The sequence below is a fragment of the Carassius gibelio genome, chromosome A17 (genome assembly GCF_023724105.1).
Source record: "Carassius gibelio isolate Cgi1373 ecotype wild population from Czech Republic chromosome A17, carGib1.2-hapl.c, whole genome shotgun sequence".
NCBI classification, from domain to species: domain Eukaryota; kingdom Metazoa; phylum Chordata; class Actinopteri; order Cypriniformes; family Cyprinidae; genus Carassius; species Carassius gibelio.
The window spans coordinates 25453447-25477174 of record NC_068387.1 but is presented as its reverse complement, the minus strand read 5'-3'; the positions used below and the strand labels follow the sequence as shown (position 1 = coordinate 25477174).

Here is a 23728-nt window from a genome sequence, read left to right as displayed (position 1 = left end):
TAATTATACAAAACTCGCTTTCCGATTATATGTGTAGTACGTGTTTTTCCCATTTGTTTATTATTATTTGTTTATTTATTAATGTATTTATTATATGATTTAAATATTATGTTATATATTTATATCACATATAAATGTATTTATTTAAACATGTCCGTTTTTATTGATTTTTATGTGTTTCTTGCTGCTTGTATGATAATAAGTGGGCGTGGCTACGGCTTTTAACCTAATAGTGTCGCAGTTTCTGGCTCAAGAGCGCGCATCATCAGCATCACCTGACAGCAGCAGCAGGAGGAAGAGGAGGAGGCGAGCATCCTTCATGATTCTGCATTAAAGCAGCACTCTGTATCAACAAACCCAGGGCCTTCACGGATCCAAGCGCAGATCTGCCTGAACTCCACAAACTCAAACATGGATAATTCCGGGAAAGAGAAGGAAGCCATGCAGCTGATGGCAGAGGCGGACAAAAAAGTCAAATCATCGGGTTCATTTCTCGGAGGGATGTTCGGGTGAGACAGCAGTGATGCTGGTCACGATCTGACATTCAAAGACATCCAATGTCCTATAGTATTTTTTTTAAATAGCATATGTCTATGTAATGCAAAATACCTTATTGTTTATACTTTTTATTTCACCACGTATCCATCCTTGCGTTTCTCAGTGTCTCCAATGTCAAATATTTCCATGATGCGACATGCACAATGCATTTTAACAGCTCTGTATTTTATTTATATTATTGCACTATATTTATAATGAAAGTGCTTTAAACCATCTAATGAACGAAATTATGTTTTCACAGGGGTAATCATAAGGTTGAGGATGCATGTGAAATATATGCCAGAGCTGCCAACATGTTCAAAATGGCCAAAAACTGGAGTGGTATGCACAAGTCAATTCATATTTGTAAACCAGTAGAATATTTCACGTAATGCGTAATATCTAGTACTGCAGTTGGATTGTTATCAGAAAATCACAAAGTGTCACTGGCCATCTTTGTGCTTTAACTCCGTTCCCTTTTAAGTGATTGCACTTGTATCTTCATAATTGTGCTTTGATGTGTTTTGGGGCTATTTTAAGCACTCCCTCTGCTCCCGTGTCATTATTGTCATTGATCTAAATACTGATGTGTTTTGCTGTTGTAGCTGCAGGCAGTGCTTTCTGCCAAGCTGCCAGACTTCACATGCAGATGCAGAACAAACTGGACTCGGCCACCAGCTTCGTTGATGCTGGAAATGCTTATAAGAAGGCAGATCCTCAAGGTGAGAGAGTTTTGGGCAAAAATAACTTGAATAATTGCAAAAAAAATAAAAAATAAAAATAAATAAATAATACATTTTCATGTATTATTAAATTCCATATAGACAGATTTAGATTTAAAGTATGATTTAATATAAAATCACTAAAGTAGTAAAAGTACATAACAACATTTTTACAAATTCTAACACAAACTAAAAAACTCGCTTTCTGATTATATCATTCATTTGTTAATTTATTTACTATATGATTTAGATATTATGTTATATATTTATAGCGTATATAAATGTCTTTATATAAACCTGTGCGTGTTTATTGATTTTGATGTGTTTCTTGCTGCGTAGAACATAGGTACATAGAACTAAAATGATACTAAATAACAATGGCTTTAATAATAAAAAAAGAAGGAAAAAAAAAAGAAACATTCACACCAGGATGTGATATCGTTTAATAACGTTTGTTCTTGATTTCATAATTGATAGAATGAGAATATTACATATGAGTAAAGATGAGCTCCTGATGAGTTGTTTTGTAAGTGTTACGTTTGTTTCACTGCTGATATTTTGTTCCCTTCTGTTCGAATTATTCACACAGAGGCTATTAACTGTTTAAACGCAGCCATCGATATTTACACAGACATGGTAAGAGACTAGGACATTGCATGCTTAAATTAATGCATAATTAATACAGAATATGCATTATGGTTTTGTTAATCTGAATGTGTCCGTTTACTGAACACGTAAATGTTACATAACATTAAATCTCTCTCTTTTGTGTGTGTGATTGACAGGGAAGGTTCACGATCGCCGCAAAGCATCACATGACTATTGCAGAGATCTATGAATCTGAGTTGGTGGATATCGAAAAGGTGCATATTGCATTTAACAGTCTATTTGATGTTTTCTTATGCATAATTTTCCTAAATATGCTACTGAATGTCAGTCTAACCGGTCTGTCTGTTGTGATGTTGGTTTAGGCCATCGCCCATTATGAGCAGGCTGCAGACTATTACAAAGGGGAGGAGTCAAACAGGTGTGCATTCTCACTGTATGGCTGTGTAAAATCAGAATGTCATTCAATATTTATGATTATCTTCCATTTCCTTTTATTGTGGCTTGTAAAGGCTCATTTGCATTGCTTTCTGTTTTCTGGTGAAGCTCTGCCAATAAGTGTCTGCTGAAGGTGGGCTCATACAGCGCTCAGCTCGAGCAGTATCCCAAAGCCATCGAGATCTATGAGCAGGTCACTTCTTTTTTTATTATTTATTCATTTTATCAATAAATAAATAAATAGTGTTATTTTAGTATCTTTGAGATACTATTTTATTTGTATTAATAGGTTTTCATTAATATTATTTTTTCCCCCCAGATTTTCTGTTTTCATTTGAATTTGTTGACGTTTAATTAATTGTGTTGTTTTTGAAATTTTTTATTAATTTGAGTTTTTTTTTCTACATATTTTTATGAATTAAAAATTTTGTTTTAGTTATTGTAATGCATGAAGTTACACTAAATTAAACAAATATATATATTATATTATATATTATATATATATATATATTTTTTTTTTCAGTTTATGTTTATTTTATTTCAAGTAACAACAAACAACAATATTTTTATGGGTTAAGTTAACTAAAGTAACCCTTTTAAATACAAAAAATAAATAGTACATCTGACAGTACAATATAGTGAGTAGGAATTAAAATGTAATAATTTAATGTATCAGAAACAAAATGTTTTTTTACACACACACACACACACACACATATATATATATATATATATATATATATATATATATATATATATATATATATATAACAGGGTAAAATGGACCTTTATAGATAAAATCAATTTAAAGTGTTTTTATTTTTTATAGTTAAGTATGGCCATGTTGCTTCAGGAGGCAGAACAATTTTCTAGCCTATAAACAAGAAAGCATCTGCTTAAACGAGATCTATGGAGCATGTAACATTATCGGAGCAGACTCAAATGAAATATAAGAGTGGTTTGTAAAATATTTCAAGCATGCTTTCCAGTGTGCACTGTTAATCTAATCATATCTTCTCCTCTCTGTAAGTGAACCGAAAGGGAATTAAAGTTAAAGGTCTCTTCACATTCAGGTTGCTACCAGCACGATGGACAACCCTCTGCTGAAATACAACGCTAAAGAGTACTTCTGGAAAGCAGCTCTCTGTCACTTCATAGTGGATGAGTTAAACGCAAAGGTGAGTCGTTTAACTTGTCAACTGTTTAACTTGTATTGTACATATAGTCTCATTAATAATTCCTAAGCTGGTTGGCATTGCAGTTGTCTTGTCTTGCACTGACACCTAGTGGCATTAATGCAGCCAGCATTTCCTGTCACCAGTGCCATCTGCTTCCTGTCAGCTGTGATGACACCAGTGGTCATTCCTGACATATAACAGCTCATCCAATGTAAATATTCTGCGTTTGTTTTTTCTTTCAGCTTGCCATTGAAAAGTACGAAGGGATGTTTCCGGCATTCTCTGATTCAAGAGAATGTAAGCTGCTGAAAGTAAGGACATTTCATTTAAGTAGCAATAGTGAATATAAATAGTATAAGGCATTCAGTCAGCATACTGAGTGCTGTAATGAGGCATTTGTATCGACTTTTGTCTTTCTGTACAGAAACTGTTGGAGGCTCATGAGGAGCAGAACAGCGAGGCGTTCACAGAAGCCGTAAGTTTAGAACCTGATGATTAGACTTTAGAAGGGAGACTAGGGAGCTAGTGGTCACATTTGTGACCCTGCATCAATAAAACTAATTTCTCAAAACTGAGATCTGGAAGCTGAATAAATAAACTTTCCATTGATGTATGATTTGTTAGGAGGACAAAATTTGTCTGAGATACAAATATTTGAAAATCTGGAATCTGGGGGTACAAAAAAATAAATCTAAATACTGAGAAAATCACCTTTAAAGTTGTTCAAATGAAGTTCTTAGCAATGCATATTACTAATCAAAAATTTAGTTTTAATATATTTACAGTAATTAAAGTACAAAATATCTTCATGGAACATGACCTTTACTTAAAATCCTAATGATTTTTGGCATAAAAGAAAAATCTATAATTCTGACCCATACAATGTATTGTTGGATATTGCTACAAATATACCTTTCAGACTGCTTTTCTGCTCCAGCGTCACATATTATGTCTCAGTAACTGAGATTTTTAATCAAAAGTCTAATTACAAAAATGCTTATTTTGTTTATACCTTTTATACAAATTTATATCTAACTCTTTAATGCATTTTGGGTGATGCTGATATTTGTGTGTTACCTTCTACATTGTTGCTGTTGTTTTTGCTAATAATTTTTCTTGCATAATAGTTTTATTTTTATTTTTTTGGATTTTTTTATTGGTTTCTGTTTTTAAACTTGTGTGTATATATTTTTTTTAAATCTTATTTTATTTTAGTACATCAAGTTAAACTAAATTAAAATATGAAAAAAATATAATAATAAAAAATTAAATGAATTGTATTCGTTTCAAATGATGAAATATATTTATTTATTTATTATAGTATTTTTTTAAATGGTTTTAATTTTAGTTAACTGTAACAACCCTGGAACATACGCCACAAAATCACTGTACAAATCAGCTGCAGCTCATATATTTTACTCAGGTTTTTTTTTTTTTTCTAATTTTGACGTTGCATCTTTAAAATGTGTTTTAACTTCTCCAGGTGAAGGAGTTTGATTCAATCTCCCGTCTCGACCAATGGCAGACCACCATGTTGCTGCGTATCAAGAAGACCATCCAGGGTGATGCCGGCGACCTCAAGTGATGTGTCCGAGAAAAAATACTGTGGCATCATAGCCAGTTTAATTTCTGATCGTATCGTACGTGTGTGACAATCTGGTTGAACATTTCTGTAGTCATACTAGCTCAAGCATAAGCCGTTTCTTGGAAAGTTTAAATGCAACATGCATTGCATTTGAGAAAACAGAAGTATATAGAATATTAATATGGATAATTCTCTTCTGGAAGGCATTTCTCTATCCCTTTACTTCACCATGAGGAAATCTTTACCGTACACCATTGTTTGTACTTGTGTGTGTGGCATGTAAGACTCAGTCGTGCTGTTCTCTTTCTTTCAGTGTTGTCTCTGGCATTATCATGCATGATAAATGTTTAAAGTGTGTTTATGTGCTGTAAAATAGGAAATCAGGTTTATGTGAGTGCACTGTCTGTTCAAATTAAAAACACACTGCCTTTTGCATTTTGTGCCATTGGCCTCTAAAATGCATCCTCACTTCGTCTTTGTCGATATGGCAGTGTCAGTCCTGTCGGAGTATTTGCTGTAGTGGCTGTACATGTTTCATAATCAGTAGAATCACGTCTCTTGCTCACTAATGATGGTGAAGTGATTTTCACAGTGTGATATTACAGACAGAGTTGATTTTCTAATGCAGGTCAAGTTATTTGCATTCTGGTATTATTTGTAATTTTGTGTTTCATTGGTTGTTTTACATGGATACGGGGCATTTGTTGTTTTGGGCATTATGAATTATAATTTTACTTTAAGTGTTACTTGTTTTTTGAAGTTCACTTTGTGCCAGTAAAATTAAAATATGTTGACTGAATCTGATATATTAAGCCATCTAATATGTTGTATAACTGACAGGGAATCAAAAACGTATGTTAAAATGTAAAAGAGATGACAAGTCTTATTGAAACATTTTAATAAATGTTCTACTGATTTATTCAAAGAAAAACGAATAAACGATCACTCATGCCATGTCTGAGGTTTTTGGTATCATTGTCATATTTTATATGAAACTCTTGAAAAGAATGAGGCTAAAAAATATATTAAACAAAATGATGTAGGAAATGAAGACCCAAAAATCTAATTTAATACAGTCTCTGTATTAACTATATTAACTACAGCATTATAATTTTAATCTTATAAAATAAATGATATAGTGATACTCCCTGTTCTAATAACAGAACATATTTTCCACCTAATAACATCCTACACAGAAACAGAAAATCCTTCAAATTCAACAAGAACTGATTGGAAGCAATGAAAGAATTCCAACGGAAACCTGTTTTAAACCATAGGATAATAAATACATAAATAATGGTAATTGTGTGTTTTTATTACAAAATTCTGACATTTTTCTCGAAATTCCAAGTTTGTATATCACAGTTCTGATAAGAAAAAAAAAATTAATTGCGAGATAAAAATTCAAAATTCTGTGGCAGAAATGGATTCCATCGAATACACATACACATTCTTAATTTATGATTGAAAATAGTTTAGATTGAAAACAAATTTTAAAAAGAGAAAATTTTTGGAAAGTACTGATTTACTCAGTGAACAAATTATTTGTTGTTGCATTTTTGCTCTGTCGCTTCATGCATACGAAATTTTTTTAATTGTCATTGCATGTTTTGAAGAGCAACTCTGATCTTTAACTACTAAACCACGGCATCCCTGAGTGTAAAGGAATAGTTCATATGTAAATGAAAATTGTGAACATACTGTATGTACTCACCCTCAGGCCATCTGAGATGTAGATGAGTTTGTTTCTTCATCAGATTTGGAGAAATGTAGCATTACATCACTGTCTCACCAATGGATGCGCTGCAGTGAATGGGTGCCGTCAGAGGAAGCATTACTATGGATTATAGACTCCTAATTTTGCCCAGATGTGACGGTTTAAAGTTAATAATGACAGATTTGTTTCTTACAAACATGCAGCTTTTGTCTTCTCAAGACATTTACTGATGGACTGGAGTGCTGTGGATTATTGTGATGTTTTTATCAGCTGTTTGGACTCTCATTCTGACGGCACCCATTCACTGCAGAGCAAGTGATGCAATGCTACATTTCTACAAATCTGTTTCGATGAAGAAACTATTCCTAACGTTTAAAGTGCACAATCCAACCCATTTTTTTTCAACTGCATTTATTTTTATCATGTCACATCACTTCTTCTATGATGTTTCAGTGTGCATTCTGGTTTGAATGTCAGGCATCCACTGGAGGTCGATCAGTCACCGTCAGACTCGTCTTCTGATGTCTGTAAAGAGTCTCGGTCCACTACGTACTGTGTGACATCAGGTAACCCGGATATCACACAGCAGCTCACAGCACTGCGGGAAATTCTCATGTCGCAGGCTTCATCCCTGTGCAGAAAAAGGTAAGACACTTTATGAAAGAAAAATGGGCATTCAATACTAAACAAGTCAGTTTTTTTTTTTTTTTTTTTTGCACAATTAATTTGTAGGCATATCATGCAGTGTGAAACGATTAGTGAGCTGTGGTGTTTGTGAACGGTACCATTCATTCGTCATCCGGTCATAATACTCCACATCACAGCAGGTGCCCATACCATTAAACCCACCGACAACAAACAGCTGATCGTCCACCACCTGCAGTTTAGCCAATCAAATAATTCTATATAACATGTTCAGTACACATGAGAACAATGAGAAACTTCAAAAACTCTAATTTCAGCAGAATTCTCCTTAGATGTCTGTATCTCACCTCGATGCCGAAGTTGCTGCGTGGGTATATCATAGACTGTATATCATGCCAGGAATCATTAAGAGGGTTGTAGGCCTCGACGCTTTGCAAACGAGCGGCACCATCAAAACCACCAACCTTGAAACATAAATGTGCATTTTTCTGTTAGTATCAAATGTTCTGCATGCATTTTTGAGTATTTGTGTTTGTAAAATCAATATTGTGCCACCCTTTAAACACCACATTTTGTATTTTAATATTTCTGTACATGTGTATAATACTTACCGGTTTTACTGTAACTAATATAAAACTTAACTAAAATTAAAACTGTTAAAAAAATTATTCCAGCAAACAACAAAACTTAACTAAAACTTATTTAAACTTATTAAAAACATTATAAAAAATCATTAACTGAAATAAAATTAAAAATAAGAAAAAGTAAATTTCAGTTTCACATGATGCCAAAGCAACTTTTTTACTTCAGTTTAAACATTCTGTCTTTGCATATTTCTGTACATGTATACAATAACCACCAGGGTTATTATGAACTAAAAAAAAAAAATAAAAAAATAAACAAAACAAGACAAAAAAAATAAAAAATAAAAACAATTCCATAAATTAAAATACACATTAACAGAAAAAAAAAAAAAAGAAAAGAAAAACTATATCAGCTATTTGCCAAAGCAACATTTTTATTTAGTTTAAGTCAACTAACTAAATTAAAATGAGAACAGAAAATATAAATTCTTGGAAAAAAAAAAAAATATATATATATAGATATATTTATTATTAAAATGCCAAAATCTAATAACAGTGATTAACAATAATCACTAAATAACAGTGATACTCACAGCATAAACTAGATTCCCGTAAGTGATCACACCGACTCCGCTGCGGCGGCTTCTCATGGGAGCGATGAGGCTCCACTGGTTGGTTTCGGGGTCAAAGCTCTCAGCTGAGAAGAGACACTCTACCCCAGTAATGAGTTAAATGAGTTAAACGCAAAGGTCAGTCATTTAACTTGTCAACTGTTTAACTTGTATTGTACATATAGTCTCATATAATAATTCCTAAGCTGGTTGGCATTGCAGTTGTCTTGTCTTGCACTGACACCTAGTGGCGTTAATGCAGCCAGCATTTCCTGTCACCAGTGCCATCTGCTTCCTGTCAGCTGTGATGACACCAGTGGTCATTCCTGACATATAACAGCTCATCCAATGTAAATATTCTGCGTTTGTTTTTTCTTTCAGCTTGCCATTGAAAAGTACGAAGGGATGTTTCCGGCATTCTCTGATTCAAGAGAATGTAAGCTGCTGAAAGTAAGGACATTTCATTTAAGTAGCAATAGTGAATATAAATAGTATAAGGCATTCGGTCAGCATGCTGAGTGCTGTAATGAGGCATTTTTTATCGACTTTTGTCTTTCTGTACAGAAACTGTTGGAGGCTCATGAGGAGCAGAACAGCGAGGCGTTCACAGAAGCCGTAAGTTTAGAACCTGATGATTAGACTTTAGAAGGGAGACTAGGGAGCTAGTCGTCACATTTGTGACCCTGCATCAATAAAACGAATTTCTCAAAACTGAGATCTGGAAGCTGAATAAATAAACTTTCCATTGATGTATGATTTGTTAGGAGGACAAAATTTGTCTGAGATACAAATATTTGAAAATCTGGAATCTGGGGTTACAAAAAAATAAATCTAAATATTGAGAAAATCACCTTTAAAGTTGTTCAAATTAAGTTCTAATCAAAAATTAAGTTTTAATATATTTACAGTAATTAAAGTACAAAATATCTTCATGGAACATGACCTTTACTTAAAATCCTAATGATTTTTGGCATAAAATAAAAATCTATAATTCTGACCCATACAATGTATTGTTGGATATTGCTACAAATATACCTTTCAGACTGCATTTCTGCTCCAGCGTCACATATTATATCTCAGGAACTGAGATTTTTAATCAAAAGTCTAATTACAAAAATGCTTATTTTGTTTATACCTTTTATACAAATTTATATCTAACTATTTAATACATTTTGGGTGATGCTGATATTTGTGTGTTACCTTCTACATCGTTGCTGTTGTGTTTAATAATAATTTTGTCTTGCATAATAGTTTTTTTTTGTTGTTGTTGTTGACTTGTAGTTTTCCCTTTTTTTATTGGTTTCTGTTTTTAAACTTGTGTTTATAGTTTTTTTTTTTTAATCTTATTTTATTTTAGTACATCAAGTTAAACTAAATTAAAATGTGCTAAAAAATATAATAAAAAAAATTAATTGTATTAGTTTCAAATGATGAAATTTATTTATTTATTTATTATAGTATTTTTTTTAAATGGTTTTAATTTTAGTTAACTGTAACAACCCTGGAACATACGCCACAAAATCACTGTACAAATCAGCTGCAGCTCATATATTTTACTCAGGTTTTTTTTTTTTTTTCTAATTTTGACGTTGCATCTTTAAAATGTGTTTTAACTTGTCCAGGTTAAGGAGTTTGATTCGATCTCCCGTCTCGACCAATGGCAGACCACCATGTTGCTGCGTATCAAGAAGACCATCCAGGGTGATGCCGGCGACCTCAAGTGATGTGTCCGAGAAAAAATACTGTGGCATCATAGCCAGTTTAATTTCTGATCGTATCGTACGTGTGTGACAATCTGGTTGAACATTTCTGTAGTCATACTAGCTCAAGCATAAGCCGTTTCTTGGAAAGTTTAAATGCTACATGCATTGCATTTGAGAAAACAGAAGTATATAGAATATTAATATGGATAATTCTCTTCTGGAAGGCATTTCTCTATCCCTTTACTTCACCATGAGGAAATCTTTACCGTACACCATTGTTTGTACTTGTGTGTGTGGCATGTAAGACTCAGTCGTGCTGTTCTCTTTCTTTCAGTGTTGTCTCTGGCATTATCATGCATGATAAATGTTTAAAGTGTGTTTATGTGCTGTAAAATAGGAAATCAGGTTTATGTGAGTGCACTGTCTGTTCAAATTAAAAACACACTGCCTTTTGCATTTTGTGCCATTGGCCTCTAAAATGCGTCCTCACTTCGTCTTTGTCGATATGGCAGTGTCAGTCCTGTCGGAGTATTTGCTGTAGTGGCTGTACATGTTTCATAATCAGTAGAATCACGTCTCTTGCTCACTAATGATGGTGAAGTGATTTTCACAGTGTGATATTACAGACAGAGTTGATTTTCTAATGCAGGTCAAGTTATTTGCATTCTGGTATTATTTGTAATTTTGTGTTTCATTGGTTGTTTCACATGGATACGGGACATTTGTTGTTTTGGGCATTATGAATTATAATTTTACTTTAAGTGTTACTTGTTTTTTGAAGTTCACTTTGTGCCAGTAAAATGAAAATATGTTGACTGAATCTGATATATTAAGCCATCTAATATGTTGTATAACTGACAGGGAATCAAAAACGTATGTTAAAATGTAAAAGAGATGACAAGTCTTATTGAAACATTTTAATAAATGTTCTACTGATTTATTCAAAGAAAAACTAATAAACGATCACTCATGCCATGTCTGAGGTTTTTGGTATCATTGTCATATTTTATATGAAACTCTTGAAAAGAATGAGGCTAAAAAATATATTAAACAAAATGATGTAGGAAATGAAGACCCAAAAATCTAATTTAATACAGTCTCTGTATTAACTATATTAACTACAGCATCATAACTTTAATCTTATAAAATAAATGATATAGTGATACTCCCTGTTCTAATAACGGAACATATTTTCCACCTAATAACATCCTACACAGAAACAGAAAATCCTTCAAATTCAACAAGAACTGATTGGAAGCAATCAAAGAATTCCAACGGAAACCTGTTTTAAACCATAGGATAATAAATATATAAATAATGGTAATTGTGTGTTTTTATTACAAAATTCTGACATTTTTTCGAAATTCCGAGTTTGTATATCACAATTCTGATAAGAAAAAAAAAATTAATTGCGAGATAAAAATTCAAAATTCTGTGGCAGAAATGGATTCCATCGAATACACATACACATTCTTAATTTAAGATTGAAAATAGTTTAGATTGAAAACAAATTTTAAAAAGAGAAAATTTTTGGAAAGAACTGATTTACTCAGTGAACAAAACATCTGTTGCATTTTTGCTCTGTACCTGAATGCATACGGAATTTTTTAAATAGTCCTTGCATGTTTTGAAGAGCAACTCTGATCTTTAACTATTAAACCTCGGCATCCCTGAGTGTAAAGGAATAGTTCATATGTAAATGAAAATTGTGAACATACTGTATGTACTCACCCTCAGGTGTTTCTTCATCAGATTTGGAGAAATGTAGCATTACATCACTGTCTCACCAATGGATGCGCTGCAGTGAATGGGTGCCGTCAGAGGAAGCATTACTATGGATTATAGACTCCTAATTTTGCCCAGATGTGACGGTTTAAAGTTAATAATGACAGATTTGTTTCTTACAAACATGCAGCTTTTGTCTTCTCAAGACATTTACTGATGGACTGGAGTGCTGTGGATTATTGTGATGTTTTTATCAGCTGTTTGGACTCTCATTCTGACGGCACCCATTCACTGCAGAGCATCCACTGCTGAGCAAGTAATGCAATGCTACATTTCTACAAATCTGTTTCGATGAAGAAACTATTCCTAAAGTTTAAAGTGCACAATCCAACACATTTTTTTTTTTTAAACTGCATTTATTTTTATCATGTCACATCACTTCTTCTATGATGTTTCAGTGTGCATTCTGGTTTGAATGTCAGGCATCCACTGGAGGTCGATCAGTCACCGTCAGACTCGTCTTCTGATGTCTGTAAAGAGTCTCGGTCCACTACGTACTGTGTGACATCAGGTAACCCGGAAATCACACAGCAGCTCACAGCACTGCGGGAAATTCTCATGTCGCAGGCTTCATCCCTGTGCAGAAAAAGGTAGACACTTTATGAAAGAAAAATGGGCATTCAATACTAAACAAGTCAGTTTTTTTTTTTTTTTTTGCACAATTAATTTGTAGGCATATCATGCAGTGTGAAACGATTAGTGAGCTGTAGTGTTTGTGAACGGTACCATTCATTCGTCATCCGGTCATAATACTCCACATCACAGCTGGTGCCCATACCATTAAACCCACCGACAACAAACAGCTGATCGTCCACCACCTGCAGTTTAGCCAATCAAATAATTCTATATAACATGTTCAGTACACATGAGAACAATGAGAAACTTCAAAAACTCTAATTTCAGCAGAATTCTCCTTGGATGTCTTTATCTCACCTCGATGCCGAAGTTGCTGCGTGGGTATATCATAGACTGTATATCATGCCAGGAATCATTAAGAGGGTTGTAGGCCTCGACGCTTTGCAAACGAGCGGCACCATCAAAACCACCAACCTTGAAACATAAATGTGCATTTTTCTGTTAATATCAAATGTTCTGCATGCATTTTTGAACATCTATGTTTGTAAAATAAGTTTTGTGGCACCTTTAAACACATCATTTTGTATTTTAATATTTCTGTACATGTGTATAATACTCACCAGTGTTACTTTAACTAAAATTAAAACTGTTAAAAAATTACTTCAGCAAACAACAAAACTTAACTAAATAAATTAAAACTTATTAAAAAAAAATCATTAAACTGAAATGAATAACTGGAATACACATGATGCAAAGGCAACTTTTTTACTTCAGTTTAAACACTCTGTCTTTGTATATTTCTATACATGTATACAATAACCACCAGAGTTATTATGAACTACCTAAAAAAATAAATAAAAAAAAAAAAGAACAAACAATTCCATTACTTAAAGTAAAATACACATTTACTGAAAAAAAAAAAAAAAAAAAATTAAAGATAGAAAAACTGTATCAGCTATTTGCCAAAACAACATTTTTATTCAGTTTTAAGTTTAAGGTACAATTTGCAAGATATTTGCAGTAAAATATCCAAAAACCACTAGGCTAGTGTTATATATTTTGTCCAGCTGATTACTAACAATATCTCTAATGTTTTCAACTACTTGTAAATCATGACAAAATTCCATAGACAGTAAAAGAAATGGACACAGCGACCCCATTGGAACTCAATTGAGACAAATGAAGCCCAGTTTTAGCGTTTTTTAGCACTTCCGTTTCTGACGCGCAGACTCAAACGAAGCTTGACGACGTCAGCAACCTGTCTGGCAGATGTAAATCTTCTAGTAGCTGTGCGTGAAAACTGCCATCGTTAATCTTGCAGAGACGGCGAGCTTGAGCAGGGAGTTCTTTGTCGTGAGTGAGCAGGAGTAAGTATTCTGATTAATTATTTTGTATAGTATTTTAAAATGTAACGCCAGTACGCCATATTAAGTTAATTGCCTGCGAGCTTCTCCTCCTGTCTGTACGGTAATGCGACAGAGAGCCGAGTGGTTATGACGCAATCGTTAGCCTATTTTTTACAAAAACTGTTCATACGGGGCCATAATGTAACATAGAAGGTAATGGAGCCCTTTATACATTGTCGTGTATCTTTAGAAATAAATAATGGACAAACAGAGTCTTCAAACGCCTCAGATGTAAAGTTATTCGCTGTCAAAGTGACGCCAAAATGAATGGGAGTCAATGGGAATGCTAACGCAAGTGAAGTTCTGCTAAAAGATGGCAGCCCCCACCCGACTTCAACTTCCGGTCGAGTTCCTTGCCCCTTGCAAAATTCCCATTCTAAACAGTGACACGGGGCAGTGCAGTCGCCTGTCAATGACGTCAGTTACCCTTTATTACCGCCTTTACTGACGTAGAAACCACATGACAACAGTCTCGTGGACAAATGCGGAAGTAGCTTCGCAACAAACTTCAACTAGAAAGTGATGCCGATCTCGCTTGTGTTTTACTCGACACGTGAGTTGTTTTGATTCTCATCTTTAGAGAAAACATATGATATTATAACGATTGACAAGATTAGTATTATGGGGCATACACGCCAAACGCGGCGCAACGCGTCTCTAGACCTGCGCGAGGACGCATCTGATCAATAGTCTGATCGCGTCATTGCATTGACTTTGTATGTAATCTACTCGCGCAAATCGTTGAACTCGCGTTAAATCCATGATTTATCTTTCCGTCTGATTGATGGCCGTCAGCGGTTGGGTAGAAAACAATAAATCCCACCATTCCACGCTCCTTCTTAGCGTCATCAAACCACGCAATTGTTATTGTTTTTATAGTGTGCCCTCTAGTGGCAGGTCCTACAACCTGAACCTTTAACTTACTAAAATTGGGAAAAAAATAAAAAATAGAATATATATATATATATATATATATTTTTTTTAAATATAAAAATGACAAAATCAGATATTACTCACTAATAACAGTGATTAACAATAATCACTAAATAACAATGATACTCACAGCATAAACTAGATTCCCGTAAGTGATCACACCGACTCCGCTGCGGCGGCTTCTCATGGGAGCGATGAGGCTCCACTGGTTAGTTTCGGGGTCAAAGCTCTCAGCTGAGAAGAGACACTCTACCCCAGTAAAGCCACCACAGATATAAACCTGCCACACAAATACAGTATGATACACTGACATCGCCAGACATTCCCATAAAATAACTTTTCATGATAAAGTTTTCTACTTCTATACCAAACAGTAGAGTGTGGAGTAAATGTGCTTACCTTGTCCTGCAGTGAGGTGGCGCTGGCGTCACTCCTCCGTTCATTCATGGGTGCCATCATTGTCCACTGGTTGGTGTTTGAATCATAGCGTTCTGCTGTTTTTAGTCGTCTGTATCCATTGAAACCACCAATGGCATAAATGAGGCCATGCAGAACAGCCACACTAACATAACATCGACGTTCATACATGGGAGCCACCTGTTGTGTTACACACATATCAATAAATCATTTGACTTGTTATTTCTCCTACATATCATGACTGTGATCAAAGCAAAGCAAGTTGCCTTAATAACCAGCATTATTAATACTGTCTAAATAGGCAGCTCGCCAGGTTTTGAAATGCACATCATGATTTTGATATTCAAAAAGCCATATCTTTACTCCACATTAGAGATATTTTAGTTTTGAGACACTAGTCTTAGTTTTTATGAATTATTATTATTATTATTATTATTATTATTACTACTACTACTACCATTATTATTTAGTATTACTATCAGTTATTAAATTCGTTTTTTTTTGTTTGTTTTTTTACATTTTGATTTTAAAATTGAGTTAAAGATTTAGTAATGTTGTTTTGTCCTTTTTATTCATTTTTTATTATTAATTAATTTAATTTAATTTATTTATATATATTATGTTAATTGAACATTTAATGATTGTTTAATACTTGTATAGTTTTTATAAATTTTATCTATTTTATTTTTGGTGTTCTAATGCACCCATGATGCCCAGAAATGCTGTCTAGATAGGCGAATTACTAGGTTTTGAAAAACTGCCCAAACACTTGTATTCCCAAACCCATGGTTTAGTCCAAATACATACACCATCCATAGTCACAATAATTGTTAACAGCAAAAATCAAACTAACTGATACTTGGATAAAAAGCAATGCTCACCTCTTGCCAAGTCAGAGTGATGGGATTGAATCTCCTCACGCTGCTGAAATAATTATTGCTGTCAAAGCCACCAAGACAGTAGACAAACCCATTCAGGACTACTGAACCATGATAGGCTCTGGGAAGCTCATCCTCTTGAGTCGCGTTGACCCAACAGTCCGCCCTTGCATCATATGCCTCAATCTCATTGGTGGGATTGCTTAAGCTCCACCCTCCGATGGCCAATAGGATCTCAGAGGGCAGACGTGGGCGTGTCAGCTGATTTATGAGCTCTGAACTGGCAGGTTCCTCAATGTAGGGGGCAAAAATGACCTTCATTGCATTGATGACAGTGTCCGAACATGCCTCGTTCTCCAACACCAGTGCATTGTTTCTTACGTCATTCATGAAGTATTCAGGTGACATCAACCCCATTCGAACCTGAAGCAAAGTTAACGAAGAGTTAAAATCAAATGCGGCCTTTATAATCTCTGTCTAATTATGTATATGCATAAACAAATATGGGCTTCGGTCTTGGGGTCTTGGTTTAAAATACACTTAAGCATAATTCATAAGGTTTATGCGAAGTTGTAATCAAACCATATTTTGTTTGTTTATTTATTTTTTTTCTTTTCCTATATGCAGCCAATTGTTACACTGTATTTTGCCATATAAGTGATTATTATAATGTTTGTTGTTTATTATGTGATTGGCAAAAAGAAAAATGGTTGGAAACTATGATTATCAAGATGAATTTGTATAAGAGTATATGTCTTACCTTTGAAAGTAACAGGGCAATGTGTTTCCTCCTGTTTTCAGGTGCTTGACCAATCCAGCGAAGGATGGCCTCAAAAACCACCTCCTCCTTTTTGACGTTCAACTCATCCTGAGCTATCAGTTCCTCTAGATGTCCCAGCGGGAGTTCCAGGAACTCCTCTGATACTCGAAGCACCTCCTCAAAGTGTTGCAGGACGTAAAGCCTTGCTTTCAGGTGGAGCTTTGAGCAGGAGAGGAAACGCTCTGTTAACATGCAGGCACCAATGCAGTTCAGCGGGCAAAGGTTTGCCTCTAGGAACTGGCAGCAGGCATCTATTAGATCTGAGATTAGAAACTGATCTGCCGCCACCAAGAGCTCCGACACATTCTCTTCAGTAATGAGGACAGGACTTGCATATGCATATTGAATAATAAGAGACATGGTGTCCGAGGACAATCCTGGAATATCGTAGGGTTGTTCCTCCGTGTTGGTCCATTGGGTGGAGAAAAGCATCCTGTGGAGCAAATTTAAAGATGAAGCGCTTCAGAAAACGACACTTCAATATGAAACACTGTGAAAGGGTCTGTCCTCACCTAAAATAAGGGCTGCAGCCACAAAGGATGATCTTATGCACTTTAAAATGTTTGCCCTGAACTGTGATGATGACGTCAGTGTGTTCCCCCTCTAAGCGAACTTCATCAAACACGTTAAAGGCTGTGTCACTTATTTTGTGCTCCATGTCCTCTAGCTCAGTAATCCAACTTCAGCTCAAACTGATCAAACTCTGACTAAAGTAATCTGATGTTTACTGAACACTGTGGAGAGCCGGGGCTGATGAGATTTAAAGAGTCTTTGTGACATCATAGTTGAGAACTCGTTGCTCAACATTCTATTTGGTTTTATTCAAATCATCAAACCCTTTTAACAAAAATATTGCCTTAAAAGTCAACGTTAAAAAACAATATAACTAACATTAAATGTTTAACATTAAAATCACTGACAAGTAAAATATAATTATAGGCCAAAACATGTGATTAAATGTGCTATTTAACCATTTTTATGGAATAAAAGCACAAAGTTTTTAAGAAGATTTCTGATTGTTATTCTTAATATTACAACAGAGAGAAGGAGAGAGAGAGAGAGAGAGCTTTGGAAGTTTAATGAGCTAGACCAGGGATTCCCAAACCAGTCAAGCCCCTTGAGTTAAAATATTCAATTAAAGTATCCCGGAGATTTTAAGGTAATATTTTAATAATTCAACAAAGACATTCACACGTAACAGAGTTCACAAATGCCCACATTATCTTTAGACGTTCACTTAAGTGGAAAATGGTGATCGCTCAAATAAACACATTACATTTCAAGTGTAATTCACTTATTTGCAACAATCAAGTTTCACATCTTGTTACAGTGCAACCTATGTTGTGAAAAAAAAATGCTATAAAAAAAAAAAAAAAAAAAAAAAAAAAAAAATTCTTGTTCCAAAATCTTTCTCAGTGTGTCCATAAGAAACAGAGTCGTCCAAAACAGAATTGTGTTCTGTATCAAATATCTTAAACCAACGCTGCAGAGAAAGCTTACACATTTATTCCAGATGGAGTGTCAGTGTTAAAATATGTAAACCTAACACGTCTTCCACAGGAGTGCAGTGAGAGAACTCTGTTATGTCTAGATGCGAAGGACATTTCCAAATAATAAATTACTCGGGTTTACTTCTAAGAGAAACTGGTAAGTTTCACTGGCTTGTGAACCACCTTTTAAGCATGTTATTCATAACTTAGCTTTTTATCACATACTCATGACCAACACTCGTTAGAGCAGTCATGGCCTAATGGTTAGACGGACAGACTTGTAACGCAAAGGTCACGGATTGTAGGTGTTTGTAGGTGGGGGAGTGAATGTACATTGCTCTCTTGCACCTTCAATAAGGTGAGACCACTGAGCAAGACACCGAACCCAACTACTCCCAGGGCACCGCGGCACAAATGTCTGCCCACTGCTCCAGGTGTGTGTTCACGGTTTGTTCATGATTCACTGCTGTGTGTGTGCACTTGGATGGGTCACATGCAGAAACACAAATTCTGAGAATGGGACGCCACACTTGGCCACACGTCACATCTTTCCATCCACATTGTCAAAAGAAAAAGATGACCTTTAAGACCTCTGCTGTTCTTGTGGAGAGCAGAATACACGCAAAAGCGAACCTAACCAATGGGTGAAAAAAAGTATACATTGTGAAAGCTGAAGTAACTGTTATCTTGTATCATGGCATTATGTAATTTCATCTGCTTACTTAAATCTAAAGTATGGAGTGTGGTAAATGCTCTCACTTTGTCTGTAAGAAACTGCTGCCCTGCATGCATGTAAAGAGTTTTCAAAATGCTAACAATGTGTTTGGGTAATAAGGGTTTAACAACCAGATATGCAACCTGCAAAGTATTGCACAAGTAAGCTGAAGTTAAAGCGTACATTTTTTGTAATTATAGTATTCCTATTCAGTACCTCCATTTATGGAATAATATGCAATGCTTGCAGTATGAAGGGGTAACAACCCGTAAAATCACAAATAATTTATACTATAAGTATTCTGAAACCAAGAGGTACCTATTCTAATTTTGCATGGTATGTATGGCCTAAACAAAAACCTTATGTTTGGGAATTATTTAGAAAAACAATATGATTTTTATAATTTTACTAAAGTCCAATAGGTATTTTTTAACCATGGGGTACATATTATTTTTTTTATGGGTACATGATGGAGATTACTGAAGAACAAAACTGGACATCTAGAGAAATGAGTTAATGAGTTTCAGCTAATTACCTTAAGAAAGCTTATTCATCAATCTCAGCAACTTCACACCAGCAACTTCTCAACACCACTATCAGCAAATAACTTTGCATTATTCACCTTCAAGATTTTATGCCACTTAAAACAAGCTTACTGTCACCAGTCCTATCCATGAACTTCAAAAAGTATTTATTTTGTAATGTTAGGCATGTAATTTAATACCTTTCTAGCTAAACAAACATGTAACTGGCAAATTTCATGCCCAAAACATTTTTATTCTCAAGTTACATTCTGTATATCTGACGATGAAAGGTGTTGTACATTTTAGTGTTTTCTAGTGCATTGTATCTAATAAGAGTGTCTATCAGAAAGAGTGGGGTGATGTTCAGACACATGAAGCAGCATCTCCAGAACTCAGCTGTTTGTCTATGAAGAGTGAAGAGATTTGTGGACTGTAAATTAAAGTGGTGTGTAGCAAGGTAAGCAGGAGAAGGGGAGGGGTGATTGGGGAGCAACTACCAATCTCATTGCAAATTGCTGATAGGGTGACTAAATTTAAAGAACAGGCAATATGGAAAACTGGTCCTTGTAGCACCAGTTAGCCATTTGGCTAGTAGCCATGTGAGGCTGGGTGTCCTGTGGTGTAGCTCTTTCTCTCAGTTGAAGAACGGTTTGCCCGATGGAATAAATTCAGGACCATTATGTATGTAGGTGTTGGATGTTGATTGCTAGTCGCTGTTCTTGTATATCGTTTTTTTTTTTGTTTTATGTTTGTTTGGTTTTATGTGATAGTTGTGAAAGTGACTGCTCCCTGACTTATTTGTGGTAATTAATTTCCTAGCCAGCCTTATGTGTGGTTGTTTGTTTAATGTATTGGGTAATTGGTGGCTGGCTAGTGGAATTGATGTATTTTCTTTTTTTTTTTTTTTTGTCTTTTCTTTTCTTTAAATTATGTATTTAATCTAAGCTGTTCCTTACCCTTGATTTAAGCAGCAGGGGGTATTTTCCCATTATGATCAGTGGAGAACAATTTAATAGAGCCCTTATAGGTCTTGTGGGTTGATTTTGGTGTTTACTAATGGTGGACGTGTATCACATTGTCACGATCGCATTAAGGACAGGAAGCAAGTTGCAAGTAAATGATACTTTATTAGAGAAGTATAGCCAGGCTGGGTTGACGCTGGGTGATGCAGGGACCTCGATGGCAGCACAGACTGGTGAGGAGGTGATTGAGTGCGCAGGTGGGTGATGGTAAGGGATCCGTGAGATGACTGGTAATCCAACAATGACCGAACAGGAACAAGACACAATGAGTAGCTGAGCAGATGGAACACAGACAAGAAGCATGGAGGACCTCAAACAACGATCTGACAAACAAGAGACGAAAGACAGGACATTAAGTAGGCTGGTGGAATGAGCTGCAGCTGCCGCTGATCAGATGATCAATCAACATGACGTAACTTAAGACGAGCAGGAAATGGTGCATTCATGAATTATTCATGCATCAAATGGTGCATTCATCCTTATTGATTTTAGCTCTGCTTTTAACACAATTCAGCCACATATTCTCCTAAGAAAATTAGCCCTAACTCATTCCTTACTAAGAGGTCACAGCAGGTGAAGTTTGATTCCTCCTTATCAAATACAGAAATATGTAGTACTGGTGCCCCTCAGGGATGTGTCAGTTCACCATTTTTGTTTATTCTGTATACAAATGGCTTTGTTAGTTCTGAGCCTAATCAATATGTGGTGAAGTTTTCGGATGATACAGCTGTTCGTAGTCTGCTCACTAAGAACTCTGACTCATCCATTCACAGAGATGCTGTGGACAGGTTTGTGGACTGGTGCGACAATCATAAATTACAGATTAACACCTGTAAGACTGTAGAAATGCTCTTTGATCCCAAATCAATTGGTGACCGAAGCCCTGTGACGATACATGGCAATAACATTACTCAACAAAATTCATGCAAGTACCTAGGTATTCACATTGATAGTGACCTGAGCTGGCAGACACAAGTAGCCACTGTGTGCGCCAGAATCCATCAGCGCCTCCACTTTTTACGCAGACTGCGGTTGTTTGGTGTCAGTAAAAACATAATGTTAATTTTCTATAGGGCAGCAATAGAGTCTATCTTACGGTATGGTATCACCAGTTGGTTTGGTAATCTGAGTGTCAAACTTAAATCACAGATTCTCAACCTGGTCAGAGTAGCTGGCAGGATTATGGGTCAGCCCCCCCTTAACCCTCAGGAACTGTTCAACGAGGCTGTCCTTACTCAGGCAAAAAACATTCTAAATGACAGTTCCCATGTTTTGTGCAGCGAATACTCGCAGATGCCCTCAGGGAGAAGATACAGGGTCTCCTTATGTAAATACAACCGGTTCAAACATTCTTTTGTCCCAGTGTCAGTTAAGCTCATTAATGAGCAAATGTAGGGAGGTTTTTATCAGAACTGTAACATGTACCAGCATCTTTTTAAATTCGTACCAGAATTTTTAATATGTATAGCATTTGTAGTGTGTGTTCGAATGTGTATCAGTACTGTATTGTGCACCGCACTTTAACATGCACCAGCACTTTACTGTGCATTGCACTTTAAATGTGTAATTGTAATTGCAATGTACTTCAAGTATTGAAGCTTGATCCTCTTGCACTTTTGTCCCCATCTGGTTGCCAGTTATGTACCCTCTCCTTTGTTGGATGTTTTATGTTTTATGTTGTCTATATGTTTTATGTCTGCCTATGCAGCAGTACCCTGTTTCTAAACCAAATTTCTCCCAAGGGAGACGAATAAATGAACTTGAACTTGAACTTGAACTTGACAGTACCCCTCCTCCTAAAGATTCCTCCTGGTGTCCCCAGACTCCCTTACCTGTTGATTGTAATCATCGATAAGTGAGTGATCCAGGATGTCTCTAGCAGGCACCCAACTTCTCTCCTCCGGACCGTAACCCTCCCAGTCCACCAAGTACTGAAATCCGCGTCCCTTCTGTCTTGAGTCCAGAATACGATTGACCGAATAAGTAGGTTCCCCATCTATGAGTCGCATTGGTGCCCTCCGGCATAAATAATCAATTCGGTGGGCACCAGGGCGGAGGTGTTACCCCTTCTAAGGCCGTCTTGACCTTTGTTTCGACCTCCCATGTGAGTGTGGAGACCACTAATGTCTCAGGTAAAATACAACCGGGAGTAGACGGGCGTTCGGAACGGTCAAAAATGCGCGACAAAGAATCAGGGTTTGATGTTCTTGGAACCTGGGCGGTACGAGAGAGTAAAATCAAAACGTCCGAAAAAAGTGCCCACCGAGCCTGCCTGGAGTTCATCCTTTTGGCAGTACTAATGTATTCTATATTCTTGTCAGTCCATACTATAAAAGGAACCCCCGAGCCTTCTAACCAGTGGCACCATTCCTCCAATGCCATCTTTACTGCCAACAATTCTCTGTTACCAATATCATAATTGCATTCGGCAGGGGATAATCGATATGAAAAAAACGTGCACAGGTGCATCTTGTCGTCTGAGGGAGAACGTTGGGATAACACCGCACCTACCCCCACCTCCGACGCGTCGACCTCCACCACAAACTAACGTGATGGATCAGGGGTGATTAGGATAAGGGCTGAAATGAAGCAGCCCTTCAGTAGTTTTGGGGGAGGTCAAGGCGGTCAGAGGTGCAGCTAGTTGACTGAAATTGCAAATAAAACTCCGCTAGAAGTTGGTGAACCCCAGAAACCTCTGTAGGGCCTTACGGGAATCTGGACTTGGCCACTCTACCACAACCTTAACTTTCTCGGGATCTATGCGTATTCCCTCAGTCGACACGATATACCCAAGAAACGGAACAGACTGTGCATGAAAAGCGCATTTCTCCGCCTT

The 23728-nt window shown here is 35.9% G+C and overlaps 2 protein-coding genes across 8 annotated transcripts; one reads left to right on the top strand and one right to left on the bottom strand.

The window, feature by feature from the left end:
• Positions 1 to 262: 262 nt before the first annotated feature.
• napba (N-ethylmaleimide-sensitive factor attachment protein, beta a) lies at positions 263 to 11301 on the top strand. Of its 4 annotated transcripts, none has more exons than XM_052530352.1 (11): positions 263 to 509; positions 800 to 879; positions 1143 to 1259; positions 1849 to 1895; positions 2045 to 2122; positions 2231 to 2286; positions 2412 to 2496; positions 3377 to 3481; positions 9005 to 9073; positions 9188 to 9238; positions 10246 to 11301. In XM_052530352.1, the coding sequence occupies exons 1-11, from the start codon at positions 412 to 414 to the stop codon at positions 10345 to 10347; spliced, it is 888 nt and encodes a 295-aa protein (XP_052386312.1). In that variant the 5' UTR covers positions 263 to 411; the 3' UTR covers positions 10348 to 11301. The 4 variants fall into 4 exon arrangements, with proteins under 4 accessions (XP_052386312.1, XP_052386313.1, XP_052386314.1 ...); XM_052530353.1 differs by lacking the exon at positions 9005 to 9073 and adding an exon at positions 3724 to 3792; XM_052530354.1 differs by lacking the exons at positions 9005 to 9073; positions 9188 to 9238 and adding exons at positions 3724 to 3792; positions 3906 to 3956.
• klhl10a (kelch-like family member 10a) lies at positions 7200 to 17841 on the bottom strand. 4 transcript variants are annotated; one of them, XM_052530350.1, is made up of 8 exons: positions 17654 to 17841; positions 17082 to 17574; positions 16325 to 16744; positions 15426 to 15623; positions 15157 to 15306; positions 13045 to 13161; positions 12838 to 12929; positions 12478 to 12687 (listed from the first exon to the last, which is right to left on the bottom strand). In XM_052530350.1, the coding sequence occupies exons 1-8, from the start codon at positions 17797 to 17799 to the stop codon at positions 12552 to 12554; spliced, it is 1752 nt and encodes a 583-aa protein (XP_052386310.1). In that variant the 5' UTR covers positions 17800 to 17841; the 3' UTR covers positions 12478 to 12551. The 4 variants fall into 4 exon arrangements, with proteins under 4 accessions (XP_052386308.1, XP_052386307.1, XP_052386309.1 ...); XM_052530348.1 differs by lacking the exon at positions 12478 to 12687 and adding an exon at positions 7200 to 7414 and having other exon boundaries at positions 17082 to 17841; XM_052530347.1 differs by lacking the exons at positions 12478 to 12687; positions 12838 to 12929 and adding exons at positions 7200 to 7414; positions 7569 to 7660 and having other exon boundaries at positions 17082 to 17841.
• Positions 17842 to 23728: the final 5887 nt, after the last annotated feature.